We start from the raw sequence: 23,693 nt of genomic DNA, 5'->3' as shown, positions 1-23,693 counted from the left end.
GAGAGAGAGAGAGAGAGAGAGAGAGAGAGAGAGAGAGAGAAATCAGTAGAGTGTAAGGAGGACAGGAAGTGCCAGGGTATGAAAGGAAGTACCTGAGCAGAGTAGCCTAAGTGAGAAGGTGATATTTGAAGAGTGGATTAAAGCAGGTAAGGGGGTGAGCCACCTGAGTCTCTCCCTTAAGGAAGAACATTCCACCCAGAGGAAGGAGTCAAAGTCCTTAGATGGAAAAGCTCTGGCAGATTGGAGCAGCAACAAGGAAGCTAGACATGAGTTAAGTGGTAGTACCTCTCTTTTTTTAATTTTTAAAGTTTTTGCTAATTAAAAAAATGCAACTTTTAAAAGTATATTTTCTACTTAAATTACATTAAAATGGTATTTTAAAATCTTCACACACTAGGTTTAGAAATAAAGCAGGCAGTCCCCCAAATGTAGTGACAAAATTGATAACAAAAGTAACAGAAAAGCTTTGCGTTGAGAGCTAACAGGCCAGGCATTTGCTAAGCATTCTAAGTGCACTGGACCCTTTAATTCTCACACACTAATTCCTTGTAATTTATGGAGTTGGAGGAGTAATTTGGTAACTTCTCTAAACCTTCGTTTCCACATTGCTAAGAGATGATGTTAGTGGCTACCTTGTTTTTATGATACAACAGAGTTCCTAACACATAATGAGTACTAAATAAGTGCTGTGATAATTGCTCTAGTTCAATTATTAGGGCATCAGTCATTGGTTTAAACAAGAAATCATTGTTTTCTCAGAGAAGTTACAACATAGTTAAGTCACAGATTTGTTGAACAAACATTAACCAACCCATAATACTTAGATATTTATTTATTCACTCATTTTGCAAAATATTATTGGGCCCGGCATTTAGTCACTAGTGAAATAAAAATAATACCCCTGATTTCATGCTTATAGGCCTGGGGAGGAAATAGGCAAGGAAGAAGATCATCTTTACAACATAAGTTATTTTATAAATAATGATAAGTATGGGGTTCCCTCAGAGATCAGAGAAAAGGCATCAACCCCATATATGGAAGGGCCAGAGACGGTTCCTCCTGTGGGGAAAGCTCATAGGCAGGTAGGTATTGGGTAGGTGATTGGAGGTGGTGAGGGAGGTGAAAAAGCCATATTAAGAGGAGACAATATTAGAGTCCAGACACTAGAGAAAATTGCATAGTCTTCTGTTTGGAGAGTTCAGAGTTGGCAGATGAGGCTGGAAATATAAGCAGGGGCCAGCTTGTCATGAGGCACACTGAGCTGAAGACTTTGAGCTGTATCTGAGCAATACGGGGACTCAGAAGGACTTGAAGCGGGAGAGTGACATGATCGATTTGCATTTTAGGATGATTACTGTGATTGCAATGTGAAGAGTCGTTTAGAAAGGGCCAGAATTAGAGGCAAGGCAACCAATGTTCTATCTACGAGAGGGAACAGATCTCATTATTCGGGGAATAGCTGTTTCTTTGTTTGTTACAACACACTTATTTGAGGGAAAGGAAGGAGAGGATCAATAATAACCATAGCAAAGGAGAAATATAAAGCCAACTCATTTCATTTTCAAAAACATTGCTAGGTTGACTGATTTGTAACTCTCTCTGGGATTTCACATCTATCAAGCTCAAAGTCACGGCAGCTTTTCATCTTAGGAGCCATTAGATGAAAAGCAAAAATTTAAACATGCAGTATTTCATAATTCTTTCTCCCTGTTTCTCAGTCGGACACGATTCCCTGAAAGCCTGGATTTATAGCACTCACACTTAAGCATGAATGATCTACCAGGCCATATCACTGAAATGCTAGCACAGATAAATAAACAACCGAGGAGAAACAGAAGAAAGAAAGTCAGGTTTCAACACATGAAGGATAGCAAGAGAAAAAGCATTCCATCCTGGTTGTTTCAGCAGAATTTCGGTGGCAATCCCTTATCATTGGGGCTTTGAAGAACCTGCAGACCACATTTCTACATTCATAATTTAGGTAATGCAGCTAAATTCATTTCACCTAAATTACTCAGGCAGTTACAGTTACCGTTGATTTTTGCTCAAATCACTTCAAAGCTGTGTCTCAAAGCACTTTTTAAAGAAAATTACCCTTTGCTTCACCTCCTCCAGTTTGTTCTAGGATGGCTTTTCCTCTCATTTTCATTTTCCTCATGATGATGCTGCACTAATGTATTAAAACAAATTATACAAGAAATATGTGACTGTGTGCTTAGGAGACTTGTAAATAATTCCTTGTGAAAGGACTGAAATCAAATTGAAAAGTCCCTTTAACCACTCACCTCTCCTTCCCTCCGCCCCAGTTCCTTCCTCTCTCCCGTGAAGAATTGCTCAGATGGTGTGCTTTCATCCAAACATCTTTTCCTTGCACTCAAGTGCGCACGCACACTAGCACACAAACATACAGTTATGTGATTACTTACTTATTACTTTCTAGAGATAAACTTATGATACCACAGTGGTTACAAGGTCAGGCTTGGAAACAGAATTTTTACCCGTTAATGGTGTGCCCATTGAAACTTACTGTGCCTCCGTTTCCTCATCTACAAAACTGGAATGCTAACATCACATGCCCCACCAGGCTGTTAGGGAGAGTAACTATTTTGATAAATTTAAAGCAGATGAGAGAGTACCTGACAGGAGATACTCGAGGAATGTTAGTTGTTTTTATTATTTTAAGTAAGTTGTAAAACAAATACCAATATTTTCATATACTTACTCTATGACTTGCTTTCTCAGTTAGAAGTACATCTTGGATATTGAGCCTTGTCAGTACTTGGGTTTTGCAATCTGCTGTATAGTATTCCATAGTATGTGGATACCATAGTTAATTTAAACATTCTCCTATTGATAGATATTTAGTTTGTTACCCAATTGGTTTTTTGTGATTGTGAACACTGCTTCAATGAAAATCTTTATGTGTATGAATAATTATTTTGGGGGGTGAATACTGGTATGTGGTAAGCCAGGTTAAGAGGATATGGGCATAAATTCTTTTAGCAGATACTGCCAAATTGACCTCCAATTTATATTTCCATATTGTATGATAATATACATCTCACCAAATCCTTGGCAATGCATTGCCATTTTTTAAAAGTAAGTGACTCATTTTTATCCTATTCTGGTTTTAATTTACACCTCCCTAACTTTAATGGTAAAGTCGAGCCTCTTTCACCTGAGGACTTTGTGAGAGGGAACTAGTGATACAAAATTCTGGCAGGAATGACCAGGCATGTACAATACCGAAAAACAACAACAACAAAAAACTCTAATGTGATTTTGAATATAAATAAGAAAGTCTTAGAAAATGAAGTTGGAAAGGCAGGTTGGGAGTAGAGAGTGAAGGTCTTTGTAGGCCATTGTAAGGTATTAGCACTTTATTTTGGGCAGGAAAATGACATAAGAGAAAATATGTGCTATTTGGAATGGGCTTTGAGTGATGAGGGAGGTTTACTAAGAAAGGAGAATGGAGAAAGGATCTTCTAGGCTAAGGGAATAAAACTGAGAAATTATGGCTCTGGCCCGGTGGCTCAGTTCATTGGAGCATCTTCCATATACCACAAAGGTTGCAGGTTAAATTCCCATTCAGGGCACATACTTAGGTTGTGGGTTCAATCCTGGTTGGGGTGTTTAGGGGAGACAACCAATCTATTTCTCTCTCTCTCTCTCTCTCTCTCTCTCTCTCTCTCTCTCTCTCTCTCCTCTCTCTTTCTCTCTCCAGGATTAAAAACAAACAAATAAAAAATAATGGAAACATGAAGATAGGTGGTAAAATCAAAAGCATGGTGTTGCTCATATATTGAAGATAAATATAAAACACAGAATTGGAGCCCTAGCTGGCTTGGGTCAGTGGATAGAGTGTCGGCCTGCGGACTGAAGGGTCCCGGGTTCGATTCCGGCCAAGGGCACATGCCTGGGTTGCGGGCTCAATCCCCAGTGGGGGTGTGCAGGAGGCAGCCGATCAATGATTCTCTCTCATCATTGATGTTTCTATCTCTCTCTCCTTCTCCCTTCCTCTCTGAAACCAATAAAGAAATATATTTTAAAAACAAACAAACAAACAAAAAAAAACAAACACAGAATTGGATCTGCTTCTTTAAGGAAGTGCTTTGCATGCTATAGGACAATTTAATTTTCATTTCTGGAAAATGAAGGATAATTCATGGGGTACCTGCATTTACTGGGTGCATTCTGTGAGCCAGATTTAGTCTTGGCGTTTTACATTAGGATTTCATTAAATCTTAAAGGACATCTTCAAAGAAAATGTTACTCCGCTGTTGTATGGGTGGCAACACGTTCGGGGAGATGAAATAACTTGTCCTAAATCATACAGTTGGTAACCTTTGGGCCTACGCCTCAAAGCCAGCTCTCCCTGAATTAGTAAGTAAATGCTGGGAGAGTACTATGCACTGTGCTGGATCCAGGGGAAAAACAACCAAGCCAGCACAGTCCTGCCCTCAAGGACAGAGTCCACCACAGCTGTGTTCTTTCTGCTCTTCACTGGATTATAAACCAGAGCTTGGAAAGACCAAGCGACTCAGACCAAAATCTGGAGAAGAGTCTAGACAAGAGAGAAGCTAAAGGTTAATTTTATAATCCAGACAAGAAATTGCAAGGATGAGATGGTAAATGGGGAATAACTATTAACCTGCATTATGGCAAGTTGGCGGTGGATTGAGGGGAGAATTAAAGATGTCCTCAGGGTGTTAAGTTGGGGTGGCTGCATGGCTAGTGATAGCAGGAGCCTGAGAGAAGGGGAGACAAGAATCTTTGGAGGTTAGATCCAGTTAGAGCATTTAAAATAAGTAAGTTTTATTTGGTAGACCTACCTGAAAATCTTAGCATAAGTCACTGGTGACAAATTCCAAGAATATTCTGTGGGTGTGCTTTTAATTAGAAAAGTAATTTATATGCAGAGACAGAGAGATATTGGACAGTAAGCCTGACTTGATTTTTTTTTTTTACTTTCCACTTCTCCTATAAGAAGGCATCTGTGATGTTGAGTCTCTGCAATCTAATTAGATGCTATAGCTATTATTAACGTGTTTTATTTATGGCACACGGCAACATAAAGGTTCCCACTGCTTTACACTTCACAGGAAACACATTTGACAGCTCTGGACTCGGACAACTATCTAGGTTCGTGGGGTTTCTCCCATATGCTATATATTCATTGTCTGAGCACCTAGGATTCTGAAGCAGGTTAAATAATAGAGTGTATCCTTTGAAGGGTTGGGTTGAATAATTTCAGGAACCTATTATTGTCTCTGTGACACCCCTTAGAAAATGATGGTCTCTGTGAGATCACTAGAATAAGATGCTGAAGGGAGAATAAAACACCAACTATTCTGGCTGACAGAATTCTGGGTTCTGCAGCATAATGCATGCTGTCATCTCGGGAGAGAAGACGGGATGATGAATTCCATGCTTATTAGTAAAATAGGTTTCCCACAAACTTCTTATAGCCTCGCATGTGGGTTTTTTATAAGTTGAAAAAATGTCATAGAACCTTCCAGCATTAGCCCTGTCCACCACAATAACAACCCACCTGCCATAAAAGTCAGTGGGGACTACTTGAAGGGTGGGCTTTGGTATTGGTCCTCAGGGACAGCAGCCAGGGTCCAGGTTTGCAGCACTGGCTCATCAACATGTAAAAGCCCTCGCCTGAGTCTGGGTACTTCTTCTAAACTGGTGTTGCCATTTTAAGCCCAGCTCCATCATCCTTGGGATTCTGCAGTGGCAGGAGATCATGCTCCACGGTGCCAGGTCTGCCTTGGGGTCTTGGCAGAACTGCAGTGAGCGGAAATGACACGGGTGGCCTCAAAGCTACTTTTTCAAACCTTTCTCTTAACTCCGATCTCTACTTGCCTTCCCCTTCCTCATGCCCTTTGGTGTTCAATGGGCAGGGAGAGAGAGAGAAACATTGATGTGAGAGAGATATATGGGTTGCTTGGATCGAACCTGAAATTTGGGTACCCTGACTGGGAATCAAACTCATGATCTTCCAGTGCATCAGACGATGCTCTAACTAACTGAGCCACACCAGCCAGGGCCCATCCTTCTTTGATAAAATGTCTACCTTTCATGACCACTGAAAATTCAAATTCCACAAGGGCTGCTGATTTAAAAAACAAACACTCTTTAATCTTTGCACCATCTTCCTGTGTCTTCATAGGGGACCACCTGCCTCGGTTTGCCCGGGATGGAGGCCTTTCCTGGGACTTTCCCTCCTAAAACTGGCACTGTCTCTCCCTGGGAACTGAGGCACCGATGCAGAGGTCATGCTCTAGAGGTCACAGTTCTCCTCAGCGATATGTCTACTCTTCCCACCGGATCTGCTGACCCCAAACCCTGGCCTTTCTGCCCTGTCACTTTGGCTGTCCTAAGGGTCGGTTTGAGGATCGATTTGATTACAGAGTGACACTAAATTTTAGTGGCTGAGACGTATTTGCATGTTTCAGTGGAGCTGTAAAAGGGGCGAATATGAGAGAGGCAGTTCTCCGTGGGCATGTGGGGGATGGTGGTTATCACATCCCCAAACCCCTCCCTTCTGCAAACCAGACACTCCTGCTTCTGAGCATTTGCAGGAGGCCTTGCCCCTTGGGGATTTAGTGTCACCAAGTGAGGTGGCTGGGAGAGTGTGGGCAGGCACAGCATGCGTTTTGGAGGCACAGATCAGGCTGGATCATGATTGGGAAGAGTTCCCTCTAATCTTGACTTTCTAGATGAAACCTTCCACTCAAACATGAACAGACTGATTTAAAGATCTCATTTTCTAGGAATATTTTCCCACACAGCTTTGTTCTGTTTTCAAATCTTGAGTGCTCACATTTGTGCTATTGACAATGGTATGTGTGTGTATAATTATGTATCTGTGTGCATATATGTAATGCATGTGTGTATCCATATGGACACATGTATGATGTATGTGTGCATACATGTATGTGTGTTTACTGTGTATTTGTGAACATATATGTGTTTGTGTACATTTGTTTGTATATGTGTATTTGTTTAATATTCATCCCAACAAGCATCAGAATTGTTTTTCAGTCTTTTGGTGCTAGAACAGCAGGAGTTGAGCAGAGTTACCACAAAGCATTAAAACTTGAGATGTAGTAGCTGCATCTGTTTCCAGTTTTAGTCTACAGATCTGAAAGGTGGGCTTAAGATCAACCAATTATTAAATTTATGATTTCTGGCACTGATTTTTTCTTTAAGCTTTTGCTCCCTTCAGGTTTTCTGTCCCTGGGCCTGCTGCTCTTCACATTCATGTTCCAAATTTTTTATATTTATAACTACTCTCACAGGATAAAAATATGTATAATTATATATGCTTTTCCCATAGTAACCTTTTTGCTCTTTTGCAGTGTTTGGTCATTTGATGACTTTCCCCTCTCAGGTTCGCTCACACTGTATGATCTAGCAAGTGAATCTCCTGTACAAGCCCCTTTCCTTAACTGAGGGTGACACTGTGGAGAGACTGAGACCAACAGCTTTTTACAAACAAATAATGATCATTTGTAATTAGCATATCAATTGTATGTATGGAAACGATGCTTCTGAGTTACTTGAGTGTAATCAGAAGCAGTTGACTTGCCTAAGTAGTTTTAAACATTCTTCCAATGAACTCTGTACACTATTAATTTATTTCGTAAATGTTTGCTTCCTAGATAATATAAAAGAAACTTCTACCTACTGCAAAGGCAAATTAGATTTTGTTGTTGCTGTTGTCTTTAAGCACTTGAAGCCCGGTAGCAAGATTATCACAGAGGAAATCATTCCACAAAGAGTTAGCATCTGTTGGATCTCTTCAAGGGCCAGATGTTCTTTAAAGTGCTTTGTGTATATTAAATTTAATGCTCATAATGGTCTTATAAGTAGATACTCTGTGATACTCATTTTACAAAAGAGCAAATTTAGGCTTGGAGATACTAAGTTCCTTGTTTGACTCACAAAGCTGATAAGTGCAGAAGCTCAAATTCAAACCCAGTACTGGCTACTTAGCTAGATGATAGATGATAGATAGATAGATAGATAGATAGATAGATACATAGAGTTTATTCATTGACTATTTACTGAGCATACAGTAATAAGGGTCACCCTGCCCTTGGACAGTCTAGTGACAGCAGAGTGATGATAAACTGATAAATTACTATACACTGAAACAGATATTAATATTTAGGCCGGAAGAAAGTACTACAAGAGAGCATTAGCATATTTTTTCCCAAGGGATATATGTGGTACTTTTTATAAACTTGCCACTTTTCTTCAGCAGAAGATAATACAGTACATTTAGAACAGGAAATTAACATATTTGAGAAAGGAAAGTATTAAAGTCATAAAGGTTTTTTTTCTGAATATATCCTGTACCTTGTGCAGAGATAGTTCATTCTTAATTAACCAAATTAATATAAATTTTTTAAATGACCTAAAATGCTAACTATGGAGCTATACTAAGCCACAATTATAAGATTTTCCTACCTAAGCCAGCCCTCTTTCTGCTCTCAAAAAGACATGAAAAGGGAAAGCCACCAAGTGATATTTACTTTCTCTTTCTTATCTTTTTTAAGGCTGTGGATTGGTAGGTAAGAGCCTAGTATCCAGTTCATGTCCATCTGTTCTACTTACTACCTGAGGACCTAGGATAAATTTCCTATAGAGTTGTTGTGAGGATATACTGCACACATGGCTGTTAGCAGTGCCTAGCACTTAATAAGCATAAGGGCTCAATAACATTAGAGTACACACACATTTATAAGTTCAGACACACACACTTAAAATAATATCAGAACACATTAGTAGACTAAAAGCAACGCTATCATAATGGTCAATCACCATAACCTCTGTGGGAAAGAAGTACGTCAGTCTTTGACTCTTTTGAACCTTTCCAAGCTGAGGATCATAACCACTAACAGTGAGCCCTTCATGTAGCCTCATGCTGCTCTTTCACTGGCTCGACTCATTTTAGAACTAGGAGTTGACAGATCTTGTCTTGGTCACTCGTTCTTATCCTTCTACATCACACAAAAACTAGTCTACCATGGTCTGCGTTAGTTAATCTAGAAAAGCAGAATGAGGTTGTTGAAAGAGCAATCATCAAGAATCATGAGTTCTAATCCAGCCATGCAACTAAAAAATTTATAATATGGACTAGGTCACAGCCATTCTTGGTGTTTGTTTCCTTATACATTAAGTTGCAAGGAGATAACGAGATTATTTCTAAGGGCCTTTATAAGTATAATGATCTGAGTTTCTGAGCTACTTTTTTGCACTAAAATATATTATAATCCAATACCCTTAAATACTTTTATTCCCTGATAACACCATTTGGCCCTAAAGGAATTATGTGTCATTTAGGAGTCTATTCGGAAACCTAGACTAGATAAACCTAGAATAACTGATAGGTATAGCCAACTCTAGGTTATCCAACAAAGTGTTTAAACAGTTTATCAGCAAGCTGGGTCAGGATTATGTTCATGTAAACCTCACAGAGAAAGACTTTCATATAGACCTGGGCATAGGCCATTGTGCAGTGATTGTGCACAGATAACTCTATTCCTCCCCAGGGCAGGCATTTCTTCCATCTGCAGTCTTGCAAGGGTCAAAATTTAACTACTATCACAGGGGATAGAGCACATATCATGAGCAAATTCATGTATGCAGTGCAATCTAAAATTCTCTCTTAAAGAGGATTTGTAATCAACCAGAAAATCGGGCATACCAAGAAATGCTATCCATTTTGATATCTCACAATGAGTGGGGATAGAAAAACGATTGAATGATCAGAATGCAGCCATGTTTAACTCACCAGCCACTGAGTTGCTAAACTTCCATCAAGTTAACTAACTTTAAAGCTCCCTAGGCTTACTACTGCATGGGATTGCTAACAAAACAAGTATGCATCTGGTTATTTACTGAACTATTTTCTTCCCAGCTTTCTGAATAAAAACATATTCTTTTACTATATATGGCATAAACACAGAAGATTCTGTTTTTATGGTTTAATGCCAGCTTAATATTTTATTTATGCATTTGGAAGTGGTAATAAAATTATTTGAATCCTCCTTCCCATATTGATTTCTATGAGTATCTTTAAAAAAAACAGCAGAAAAAGATAGAAATATTTTCAGGATAGGGATGTCTATTCTTAGTATATTTTAATGTATTTTAGAGAATGCTCATATCCCTCTGCCTTCTTTGCCAGCCCTTACCTCCTTAATTACATCCAGCTTTAACCAGATAGATGCTTGTTGAAAAGTATTATTAAATTAATCCATGTCAATGACTTCCTCAAGTTTCAATATACACAACAAAACTCTAAAAGCCAGAGGCATAGAAACAGGGCACGGATGGAGCTCAGAGGGAAGGGGGAGGGGAGGCTATCAGAAATTAACCAAAGAACTTATTTGCATATATGCATAATCTATGGACACAGGCAATAGAGAGGTGAAGGTCTGGGATAGGTCAGGAACCAGTTGAAGGGAGGCAGACGGGGGACATTTGTATTACTTTCAACAATACGAATGAAATAAATAAATAAAAGCAAGGGAATAAATCTAGAAGTATAGAATTTCCTTTAGAAAGTATCAAAATTTCTTAAGGAAAGTATAGACTTTCAGGTTTTAAATAGAGGAAGGATTTTCACTTGAAAATTAGAAGTCTTCCTAGGTCTCCTCAAGTCACTTAAGGGCCACATTTTCATCCTCCGTGAAAAGGCTGGTGCTGCAAGTTTCAGTGACTGCTCAAACTGAGCTAATTGATACAAAGGATAGTTCCTGAATAAGGAGGGCTTATATATATGGCTGCGATAGAAACAGCTTAACTGTTTACAAATACACTATTATATTTTAAAACATTCAAAAATACTTATCTTGAAATAAGACATACTTTTTAAAAATATTTTTATTGATTTCAGAGAGGAAGGAAGAGGGAGAGAAAGAAAGAAACATCAATGATGAGATAGAATCATTGATTGGCTGCCTCCTGCATGCCCCCTGCTGGGGATCGAGCCCACAACCGGGACATGTGCCCTTGACTGGAATTGAACCTGGGACCCTTCAGTCCGTAGGCTGATGCTCTATCCATTGAGCCAAACCAGCTAGGGCAAGACATACTTTTATTAAGAGTGAAATATAAACTAAGTGAAAAGTAGGAATCAATTATAAACTTTCAGGGCTCAAGGAATTCTTGCTAACAAGTGTTTGTATGTCAATGTGGATACCCATAGTTTGGCCTTTTTTGATGCATGGAACAAGAACTCCATGGGAAAGTAGTCTGCTTTTTTGTTCTTATCTTAAAAGAGAAAGTAAGGAGAGAGAAAACTGCCTTATTCTATTTAAGAAGTTATCCCAAGGGACTAAAAGCACTCCAGAGATCAATAATAGGTTCAGGAGACAAGCATAAGCACTCACAATATCCCTAAGAGAGGCAGAAGAGAGACCCAGAACAATTTTTGAGATAAGAGTTAAGAAATGTTTTGGAAAACAATTAAAAAACAAATTTAAGGAATGTTTGAAATAATATATTCTACGAACATGCTTATATTTCCTCAAATCTCTCTGTAAGAGATGCCTCTTATTTTCCATTATACTGTTCAGTTGTGTAATTTATATTATTTTAACTAAGCCCTGTTAGTGGTAGAAATGAAGAAGCATGGCTCTCTGCCTGGATCTTAGCCAATGGTTCTGTGCACTGGTGAGGAGGACAAAGTAAAAGGTAGATTAAACTAGGAGACCTATTAACTGCAGAGCCAGGAAGAATCTAAATCATTGTCGAAACCAGAGATAGAGCGTCAAGGCAAAAATGTTGGATTCAAAGACCATGGATTCTGCTGTTCATAAACTGCTAACTGTGTTTGGGGACAGCAGAGCAGAGGTGGGAGAGGGTACGCCTGACGGTGCTGCAGGGACTGGATCGCACACCAGCCCTGTGTGTCTCAGCTATTCACTGTAGTGAGAGCCTAATGGTCCCACAGCACCTCTTGTGGCAACTCTAAATTGCAGACGTAGGGCCTAGACTGGGATAATGAGCCTCTACAGGTCTGGCCTAGAATTTCCAGCCCTCTCAAATGAAAGCTAATAGAACCAAAGCAAAAAGTATTCTGGGGACTCATCATCAGGCCTAGAGAATGATGAGCCATTGTTACTGAAACATATAAACACCGAAGTCCTAATATTAAAAAATAAATGAGAGAAGGTTATGGACAACCAAATCACCCAGTTTTCCTTTTAAAGGAGAATTCCATACATGAACAAGTCATGGTGAGGCAAATTACAAAGAAATTGCATGCACACTGAAAATAGAGTTTGTATTGTACAAAGTTTCTTTTGTCCTTCATGTTCTTCCAAAGAACTATAACTAGTAAAATAAATGCTAAGTAAACACCTGCTGAGTGACCAGGTCAATGATTGAGTGAATAATGAAAAGAATGAATTAGTCAATGAACAAGCCTATTTTCCTAAGCTTCAGCCACAGATAAAAATTCATTCTGTCCATCAGTTATTTATAACCCCTGCTCTCTACGTAACCCAGATTTGGCAAAGGAGTGGTTATATAAGTGGCCTCTAGGGCTCACAATGGTCATTTCTTAAACTCTTAATATCTGCCTTTTTCCTGACAAATGACTGAAGCAGTGCTCTTAAGGGTCACCGAATGCCTCATTGCTAAATTCAAACCTTTTTTATCTAAGTCCACATCCACCTTGCTGAAGCAGACCTCAGAATGGAACACAACCCCTTAGCTCTTCTGATCTAATCTGTACAGTAGTAGGAATATGAATCACACGATACAATTGAAGTGGGTTTGAGATGCACTCAGTATGACATCCATATTTAGTTTCCCTTTTACGTGGATTAAAATGTAATCTCAACCTGTTTGGAGCGGCCTTCTCTGCCACCTCAGTGCCACTCTTCGGTGTGCTGGCAGTCTTTCAGCCCGTCTCAGTCCCTATGTGTCTCATCACACAGGTTTCTTCTCTGAGCTCTATCCAGCAAGCAAGTCAGAAAGGCCTTTGTACTTCTATCCTGTAAAGTGGGGGTTATGTCCTCTGTCCTGGGGAATAGCGGAGAGGGAAGGGCATTGTCTCCTTTCCTTCGGGTCTTAGAATGTCTGCTTACAACTTTCCTTGGCCTTGCTTCTGCCCAATTCCAACACAGAGACGCTGTAGAAGGTTTGGGAGGAGTCTCTCTGTGTTTACTTAAAGATAGTTTCTCCAACTATTATCTATGCCATTGTGTTCAAGTGATTATTTTGAAACTCAAAAGCCAAGAATTTATTTTATTTTTTTCCATTTTGTTATAACTACTTTATAGGTATGTGTGCCTCTTTGATCATATTCTTCATAAATTCCGCTGAAAATAAAACTATTTATTATGAAAGGTTTGATATATAACAAGAGTGCCCTCCCCCAAAAAATGTCAGTTTTTGTTAAATTATTATTAGTGTATGAGAATCCCATTTCCCTACATTCTTGCCAATACACTATATTTGAAAATATATATTTATGATTTTTAAATTAAAAATGAAATATTTTGTGTTTAATCTATATTTGTTTGATTACTAGGGAATTTGAACATTGTTCTGTAGATTTATTGTACATATGGGATTTAAAAATTCTTACTTGTCAGGAGTTCATTTGCCCATTTTGCTAGATCTTTATTGACTTATAAGAGTTTTTCATTTGAATATTAACAAATTGACTGTTGTATATGAAAAATATTTTTTTGTTTTTTACCTTTTTATGGTGTGAGAAATTGAAACTTACAATTTTTAAATCTGATTTTGTGATTTTTTTATCTTTGGTATTTTTACTTAAGAATTAATTTTTCATTGCAAGATAATGACTACATTATATTTTAGTTGTTTTATGGTTTTATTTTTACTTTTAAAATTTAATCAATTTGCCTTAACCGGTTTGGCTCAGTAGATAGAGCGTCAGCCTGTGGACTCAAAGGTCCCAGGTTCGATTCCAGTCAAGGGCATGTACCTTGGTTGCGGGCATATCCCCAGTAGGGGGTGTGCAGGAGGCAGCTGATCGATGTTTCTCTCTCATCAATGTTTCTAATTCTCTATCCCTCTCCCTTCCTCTCTGTAAAAAACCAATAAAATATATATTTAAAATTTAATCAATTTGTTATATTTAGCATTGACTGGGAGATTGGGGTCATTTAATTATTATTTGTTCCAGGATCATTATTTAATAATCCTTTTCCCCTTTGATCTAAATTCCACTTTTTTTCATATAATAAAATTGACATACAATGGATCTGCTTCTGGACTCTGTTCTGTTCTGCCTCTCACTACACCAATAAGACTGAACTTCACTCATGGGAATAAATACTTAATAAATACTGATATCTGATAGGAAAGCCATCCTTTATTACTGTTTCTTAATTTTTTTCAAAATTTTTCTGACTAGTACATTTACTCTTCCAAATAAAATTTAGAAATGCCATTCTAAAATGTTAGTATTATATTTTTGGTTATTATTTCTCACCCTCTTAACTTGAAGCCCCAGCCAATCTATTCTGTACCCTAGTGAATCCTAGCCTGATTATAGTTCAACTGCAAAGTACTAAATAATAATGATGATGGCAATAAATCCTATTTGCCACGGCTTCTCGAAATTTCAAACGTCGATATTTTAATATGATACTAATTTCAGATTTGTCACCCAAGAAAATGAACATGGAAACTCTCGCCTTTAAGAGGTGTCACTGTCTTTTCAGAGTGTAGAAGGCGAACACCATGAGAAAGCTGTGGAACTCCTCAAGGCTGCTAAGGACAGCGTCAAGCTGGTGGTGCGGTACACCCCGAAAGTCCTGGAAGAAATGGAGGCTCGCTTTGAGAAGCTACGGACAGCCCGGCGTCGGCAGCAGCAGCAACTGCTAATTCAGCAGCAGCAACAGCAGCAGCAGCAACAAGCGCAGCAAAACCACATGTCATAGGTGAGACGTGCCTTCCTCTGTACAGGGCAAGTCCATTGCATATTGCAGTGTTTGTTTGTTTTTTAAATATATTTTTATTGATTTCAGAGAGAAAAGGAGAGGGAGAGAGAGATAGAAACATCAATGATGAGAGAGAATCAATGATCAGCTGCCTCCTGCACGCCCCCCTACTGGGGATCCAGCCTACAACCTGGGCATTTGCCTTGACTGGGAATCGAAGAGAGATCTCCTGATTTATAGTCAATGCTCAACCACTGATACATACAGGCTGGGCAAGTGTGTGTGTGTGTGTGTGTGTGTTTTAATATGGTTTCTTAGCTGGGATAAAATTATTAGATTTAATAATTAAAAATACAGTCAAACAAATAATAATCTCAGAAAATGTAAATGCAATAGACGCTTGCTTTATGTGTCATTCAGCCACATTCTTTGCAAATGCAAGATATTTTGGAAAATAATATACTTTGCAAGGACCAGGTACAGATGCTTGATAACCTTTTACAAATTAGGGAAATGCAGCCTCTGTGCAAACCCAGATACTCAGGCACAAAGCCAGATGACCAGGGTGAGGCTGAAATCCAGCTCCCCGCTCACTCCCGCGGCCAGTGGCCTTGGCACAGTGCATAGACTCAACAACCGCTAGTGCTGAGGCTGGGAAGACCCCCTTTGGCTAGAAAACTGCTTCACTGGAAAGAATGAAGTAGAGGCTTGTCGGTGTCCATGCTAGGAAAGGTTTTGAAATTCTCTTTAGATATTCATTTAGAATGTGCTCGAGATGCACCTGCCTTTTCCTATATTTCACTTTGTGGCAAAGAATACTCATATTTTTCTATATATCTTAAGAAAATTCAATAAAAAAATCTTAAGAGTCTTTGAAGTATCTGCTATGTGCTAGGCCCTTCTCACATGTTTATCCCTCACCCTCAGAAGAACTCTTTAATGTAAGTATCATGAAAACCCACTTTTTTAGATGAAGCTTCAGTAATTTCAGTGGAGTCCCCACAATCATAGTTACAAGTAGCACAGAATTATTTTACTTTTCGCTCTACCAGGTATTTCATCTGCTAACATCAGGTATTCTGGAGTCATCTAAATTTATCTTGCTATATTTTGGAGGCCACAGCTTATATCATTAGATATCCCTACACTATGACATCTGCAAATGTGTGTTTGAAGTGAGGTTCAAATGCTCTTAGAAAAATGACAAGGGGTAGTGGTGATTTTAACTCCTTCAATGTCAGATTATTATTTGCACAACCAGAAACATTGGATATGACATGAGACTTTCAATTTTTTGTGACACTTATGAAAAGTAGAAGCTACATGGAGAAGTCAAGAGTATGGGATTTGTCCTCAGAGAGTTGGGAATTCAACAATCTATCTTGCTTTTATAGCCTCCTAATCTTATTATATATACATCTTACTTTGATGTCTTTATCTAAAACTCCATTCCATTCTAAAAGCTACATTTATTCAACAATAAATATTTATTTAGCACTACGATGGGCAAAGTACTGTTCAATAGGCTGAAGAACCAGCACAAGCTAAGAAAAATCCTTGCTCTCATGGTGCTTACATCCTGGTTAGAGGACATAGTTAATAAACTAGTAAATTAAATTATCCTAGAGGGACCAGTATTTTGCAGAGTTAAAATTGGGTGCTTTGATAGAGACTGGTTAGATCATGACTTTCAACTAAGTGACCAGGGAAAACTCCTCAAAGGAGGTGACATTAAACTTGAAATAGAATGATTAGGAGAAGATAGAAACGAGCAGAAGAGGAGGAGAAAACCAGTGTAGTAGCTCTAAGGCTGACATGAGCTACTTGATGTTTGAGAAGCAGAAAGAAAGCCAGGGTGGTGAGGGAATAATGAGAAGGACAGTGAAATAGATGGGGGCCAGGTCACAGAAAGCTTTTTAAACCACTGAGGGAAGTTAGATTTTATTGCAATTGAAGCCACTCAAGGTACTTAAGGAGGGGAGTGACATGATCTGACTTAGGTATTAAAAATGATAACTCTAGCTGCTATCAAGAGAATAGATTATTGCAGGCAAGAGTGAAAACAGAGACCAATTAGGAGGCTATTAGGAGTCTAGACAAGTGATGTAGTGGTTTGGAATAGGATGATACCATCAAGAGAGAATGCTATGGATGCTCATGGACAAGTAATGTTGTCCATATCCTTCTCTCTCATCCATTCCGAATGTAAAGGTACTTTACATTTACACTTTCAAATCCTTTCAAACATCTCTTTGCTAATAACAATTCACTATTTTTTAGTCAAGCATTGACACTCATTTCACTAACTCATTTTCTTCCATCCTCAATATTATAGACTTGTACCAATTCTGCTCATTGACATGCCACTGGCCCACAGTAAATTTTTTCTGAAGTATTTTGAAAGAAATATGTTGCCATTCTGACTTCTGAGGTCTTACTAAAAACTTACAGCATTATGCCCACTCAATCATCTTTGGAAGTATACAGCTTGGCCATAAATAGGTATTTGCTGGGCCATAAACTCAACTTCATTTCTCTGTTCCATCAGCCTTCATTAGGTCACTTCAGAATTTCCTAATGTCTCATCACCAAAGACTAACATTTTTAATAAAAGGCAATTACAAATGGTGTTTTTTTTCTTGCACATGATGTGGTAAAGCTCTATGTAAGTGAACATTAACTTTATATTTATACTCGCCAAGACAACAATTTCAATCTTACACAGGCATGGACCCTTGAGATAAAACTGTGGTGACCATTTCAAGTACAAGCAGAATAAAACCAAGTCATGTCACCCAGGGATTTTATGGTGAATTTATAGTCAGAGACCTACATTAGCTCTTGTTCAACTTTTAATTAATTAAGATTTTTAAGGATTAAATGAGATTTGCTACACTTGCTAACTCATGCTATGGTGGCTTTTGCAAAGACATTTGAAGCTAATTTGACATATTTACTTTGAACAGATCTCTGATATTTTTTAAGTATGACAAATCAAGAAAAGATTAGGTAAAGCAAAAGACTTGTCAGATATTACCTTATTGCTTATCACACAAAATATAATTTCTATTCTCTAAATTAGAAATAACTTTTTAAAAAATCTGAGATGGTATAAATTATGGAGTAATTAGCATGGTAACTGCTGGATACAAATGGAAAAATATGTTGCATGTGGATAGTATGTAGAGAATGTCCCTTATACCTACTTCTAATATTAAACTTTATTGAAGTAAAATGCAGTTGTTTTTTTCTCCAGCTTCCATGTTTGGTAATAAGAAAGAATAGATTACATTTTCTAAAATGTAGTAGACATGATCACTATACAATTATATTATAGAATCTTAAACAGAGAGTATGAATACAGGGTTTTTTTATCTATACTCACTTTTCAAAATTTTATTTTTAATTTACAGTTTAAATTAAATGTTATTTTGTATTAGTTTCAGGTATACAGCATAGTGGTTAGACAATCATGTCCTTTACAAAGTGGTCCCCCCAATATTGCAAGTACCCACCTGGCACCATAGGTAATTATTATAATACTAGAGGCCTGGTGCATGAAATTCGTGCACTTGGGGAAGAGGTCCCTCAGCCTGGCCTCTGCCCTCTCACAGATGAGGGACCTCAAGGGATGTCCGGCCCTCATGGGATGTCCAACTGCCATGGAGGCAGGAGAGGCTCCTGCCACCGCTGTGCTCGCCAGCCGTGAGCCCGTCTCCTGGCTGAGAGGCACTCCCCCTGTGGGAGTGCACTGACCACCAGGGGGCAGCTCCTGCATTGAGCACCTGCCCCCTGGTGGTCAGTGCACGTCAAAGTAACCGGTCATTCCGCCATTTAGTCGATTTGCATATTAGCCTTTTATTATATAGGATTATTGACTATATTCCCTATGCTGTACTTTACATCCCCATGATTGTTCTGTAACTACCAATTTGTAGTTCTTAGTCCCTTCACTTTTCCCCCTCACTCCCCCAACCCTCTTCCTCTCTGGTAACCATCAGTCTGTTCTGTGTATCTGTGAGTCTGTTTCTATTTTGTTTGTTTATTCACTTTGCTCTTTAGATTTTATACATAAGTGAAATCATATGGTATTTGTTTTTCTTTGTCTGACTTATTTCACTTAGTAGAATACCCTTTAGGTCCATCCAAGCTGTCACAAATAGTAAGATTTCATTCTCTTTTATGGTCAAACTAGAGGCCTGGTGCACGAAATTTGTTCATGGGGGTGGGTGGTGGTGGTGTGACTCTCAGCCCAGCCTGCACCCTCTCCAATCTGGGATCCCTCTCACAATCCGGGACTGCTGGCTCCTAACCGCTCACCTGCCTGCCTGCCTGATCAACCCCTAACCACTCCCCTGCCAGCCTGATCAATGCCTAACTGCTCCCCTGCTGGCCTGATTGCCCCTAACTGCCCTCCCCTGCTGGCCCGATTGCCCCTAACTGTCCTCCCCTGCCGACCTGGTTGCCCCTAACTGCCCTCCCCTGCAGGCCTGGTCCCCCCCAACTGCCCTTCCCTGCTGGCCATCTAATTTCCACATAGGGGCGGCCATCTTTGACCACATGAGGGCGGCCATCTTGTGTGTTGGAGTGATGATCAATTTACATATTACCTCTTTATTATATAGCATAATATTCTATTGTATCCAATAGTCTATTGATGGGCACTTGGGTTGCTTCCATTCATGGCTTTTGTAAATATCACTGTAATAAACATAGAGGTGCATATATTTTTTTGAATTAGTGTTTTTGAAGTTTTACATTAATTCAGCTTTAAGCATCTTATTTTTTTTAAAGACTGACTTTATATACATCCATAAAATATGGAAATATATACTTTATATTTTACCTAGATTCCAAATAATAAAAATAGAAAAAAAGAGGAGTACTTCTAGAAATGTTAGCATTATGAGGAAGTCTAGACCACAAGCCTTTTTTATTTCTCTGACCTCCTATTGCTGGAGCAAGGAAGGAGAATTCATTTATATTCAAAACCAGGCAGGATCTTAGCAGATGTACAAAGCAGCTGGCATTTGCCAGAGGCCTCACCGACTCTTTTTTGTCCTCCTGCTCTTCAAGCCCTCATTTCCTTATTTTGTCCACCACTGAGTGTTCTATACCTTCCAGCACCATGGCCTCAGCCATGGCCGGATGGTCTGATCCAGGGAACACTGCCAGAGCTGCCAACCAGGCACTGGGAGGACCAGGTCCCAGAGGGTGATCGATAAAACTCAATCCAAGGAACCCAGAGTAACCAAGCTAAAAACTGGACCAGAAATAACCATCATAATGCTGGATGCAATGCATTAAACTGTTAGGCTGTGCCAAGAACTCTTTTAAGAACTTCATATATGTCCTGGCTGGTTTTACTCAGTGGTCAGAGTGTTGGCCTGAGAACTGAAGGGTCTTGGGTTGGATTCCAGTCAAGGGCACCTACCTCGGTTGCAGGCTCAATCAGGGCCTGTGCGGGAGGCAACTAATGCATGTGCCTCTCTCATATCGGTGCTTCTGTCTCTCTTCCTCCCTTCCATTCTTTCTAAAAATCAATGGAAATATATCTTTGGGTGATAATTAACCAAAAAAGAAAGAAAGAAAGAAAAAGAAAAAAGAAAGAAAGAACTTCATATATATTAAATTGTTTAATCATCACAATAATCCTATGGATATTAGGTACTGTTTTTAAACTCATTTTAAAGAAGGAAACTAGTCATGTTGGATTTTTAACATTCTGTTGACAATGTTTTTCAAAGCTTGTAAGCAATAGGGTAGTGATTCATAAACATGGGCTTCGGAGCCTCTGTTTCTTCAGTGGCACCTGCCCTCAAATTCCTCTGTCTCTCCTCACAGACACATTCCCATGAGCTTTCCAGAAATTCGTTCTCAGGCCGCTTAGAGTTAGAGCTATCCAACTCACCCTCACCACTTACTTTCAAGGCAGTGCCCCATACTTCAAAGTACTTCATTATCACAGCCTATTAGTTTCCCATAGCTGCCCTAAAAAATTACCACAGATTTTGTTACTTAAGAGAACACAAATTATCTTGTAATTCTGTAGGACAGAAGTCCAACATAGTCTCACTGGGCTCCAGGAGGCTCTGGGTGGACATCATTTCCTTGCCTTGTCCAGTTCCCAGAGGCTTCTTGCATTCCTTGCCTTGTGGTCCCATCGTCCATCTTTCAAACCAGCAATGGTGGCAGAGGCCTGCACTGCATTGTGCACTGCATCGCTCTGAACTCTGTGTCCATCATCACATCCCCTTCCCTCACTCTCTTCTCACTCCCTCTTCCACTTTTCATTATACTGGGCCCACCTGGGCAATCCAGGGTAACCTGCCTATTTTAACATCAGCTGCTTAGCAACCTTCATTCTATCTACACAACCTCAATTTCCCTTCACCGTGGAATCTAACATATTCACTGGTTCTGGGGTCCATTATTCTGCTTACCAGAATGGCCCATTTAAAAGTTAGCAAAGTGCCCGGCTGGCATGCCTCAGTGGTTGAGCATCAACCTATGAACCAGGAAGTCACAGTTCAATTCCTGGTCAGAGCACATGCCCAGGTTGTGGGCTCGATCCCCAGTAGGGGGCGTGCAGGAGGCAGCCAATCAATGGTTCTCTCTCATCATTGATGTTTCTATCTCTCCCTCCCTCTCCCTTCTTCTCTGAAATCAATAAAATTATATTTAAAAAATAAAAAAGTTAGCAAGGCAAATTAATCAGTAGAATTTAAACTAATGTGGGAAAAAAACACTAACCTGTTGAACTATAAATCTTGGGAAAGAGGAAAATATGAGACACTTGGAGCAGATGGTTCTTCTCCTTGGGCACTACAGTGACCCACATTGTGGGTGCCCAGTGTCCCACAGGCCCACTCCCCCTCTTGATGGATGAGGAGACCCAAGATTCTTACTAAAATGTAGTTGTTCTGAGACCCACTTCCTTGGGACATGTAAATACATGTATGATAAATAAATGCATTAAAAACAGAATCTCTAGATCTCTGCCATTTGGGACTAACAGGAAGTTTTAATCTAAGGTTCAGTGAAATAGTCTGCTGTGGAGATTAAATAAGCAAAAGCATGTAAAACTCTGACCAAAACATGTGGCAAGTAAATGAGCACCCAGTAGTAGTAGTTGTCGTCACGGTCGCCCGTGTTGTAGTTGTTAACATGTCCTTGACGGATGTCATGTGTACTAGTAATGTCTTGTTAGGTGTCTTCTGAAGAAGCGCAGTGGCCTCGTGCCTGGTTTCAGTTCCACTGTGTGAGTCCACAGGAGATGCCAGTGGAGAGGTTTTCCAGTCTGCAGACTGAAACAGTGTAAGAATAAAGTCCATGACTTTCAGATTAATCACCAGGGCCAGGATTAAGTAAACCTTGGGTCTATGGCTTTGAGGCATATCTCTGGAAGGCATGGCAGCTGAAGAGTGCAAGTACCCCCCCCACACACACACACATGCACACATGCATACACATGCATACATACACATACACACGCGCACACATGCACACATCAACCAGAACAATTTGTTAACATCTGTTTTGTATATTGTGCTCTGAATTCATAGAAATAAAAAATATTTGCAGCTTTAAAATCAAAGGTTGAAAACCAGTGTTCTCTCTGAAAGAAATGACTCGTCACAGTGGAAGAGTGACAGGTCTCAGAGGAGAGTTTGGGGAAGGCTGCTCCCCCAAACCTGACCATATGGGCAGCTGCCCGCTCGGTTGTAGCTGATGTCAGGCTGGCCTTGTGGGAGAAGAAACAGACCTAATATCTGCTTCGGAGGAGGAATATTGGTGCTTCCTGCAAGAACACCACTAACTGCCCCTCAGAGTCATATAAAGCTTAGCTATTCTTTGTCTTCATGGAAAAAAAAAGTTACCTGGAATTGGGAGGAAGAAATGTTTTACGTTTAAGATGTTTCCAAACTGGTGTTCTTTATTTCATTTTAGGGAACAACTGGTGTCTTTTTCATCCTCATTCAGCAATTACTTCCTTTGGAAACATCAGTGTTTGTTGTTGTTTTTTTTCGTATATGGAAGATTGTGTATGAATGGTAGCGCCCAAAATAATCCTTGCTGTTCTCACAGAGCACATGCTCTTTTGATATTTTTAGCAAATTGTAGTTGACAAATGAATGCTAATCACCGATTTCTCTTCACTCTTTTTCCTCTTTCAGGTCCTTGAAGTGAAGCTACTTGATCAAACATCCGATAGTCACAAATTTGAAACCGTGCTTCTGAATCCCAGCACATAGTAAAAAGAAAAGACAACACTGATAATTATACCTGTCAAGAAGCTGTGAACGCGTGGTGTATAAATTCTTTACCAAGGCAACTCGACACCTTCTTTATCTGGGCTGAACCCGGGCTGCTCGCTGCTCTTCACACACACAGACCTTCCATTCACTGCAGTGGGAATTCTGTGTGCCAGTGGAGAGGTTTTCCAGTCTGCAGACTGAAACCGTGTAAGAATAAAGTCCATGACTTTCAGATTAATCACCAGGGCCAGGATGAAGTAAACCTTGGGTCTATAGCTTTTCCAGAGATGAACAAAACCCTCATTAGGCTATAGTTCAAACTGCATCAGTTCAATATTGTCGCCACTTAAAACCTACACATTGCCCCTCACCCTGACCTGTTTCACGTCCATACTGCTGAGCTGTCAGAATTAGAAATTCAGTTAATTGCAAAGTCAACATCTTTTCCCCTCTTGAAAACAAGTAATTATACTATATTTATACTCTC

The 23,693-nt window shown here is 39.5% G+C and overlaps 1 protein-coding gene across 1 annotated transcript in view; it reads left to right on the top strand.

Annotated features, from left to right (window-relative positions):
• The window catches only part of LIN7A (lin-7 homolog A, crumbs cell polarity complex component), a 135,435-nt gene extending 111,994 nt beyond the window's left edge, over positions 1–23,441 (top strand). Inside the window, exons 5-6 of the mRNA XM_006083968.3 lie at positions 14,730–14,948; positions 23,126–23,441. Of these exons, the coding sequence (XP_006084030.1) occupies positions 14,730–14,948 (219 nt within the window). The 3' untranslated portion in view covers positions 23,126–23,441. The remainder of the gene's footprint in view (positions 1–14,729; positions 14,949–23,125) is intronic.
• Positions 23,442–23,693: the final 252 nt, after the last annotated feature.

The sequence above is a fragment of the Myotis lucifugus genome, unplaced genomic scaffold, assembly GCF_000147115.1.
Source record: "Myotis lucifugus unplaced genomic scaffold, Myoluc2.0 scaffold_9, whole genome shotgun sequence".
Lineage (NCBI taxonomy): Eukaryota > Metazoa > Chordata > Mammalia > Chiroptera > Vespertilionidae > Myotis > Myotis lucifugus.
The sequence above is the reverse complement of the archived record's forward strand: the minus strand, read 5'-3'. Positions and strand labels throughout refer to the sequence as shown.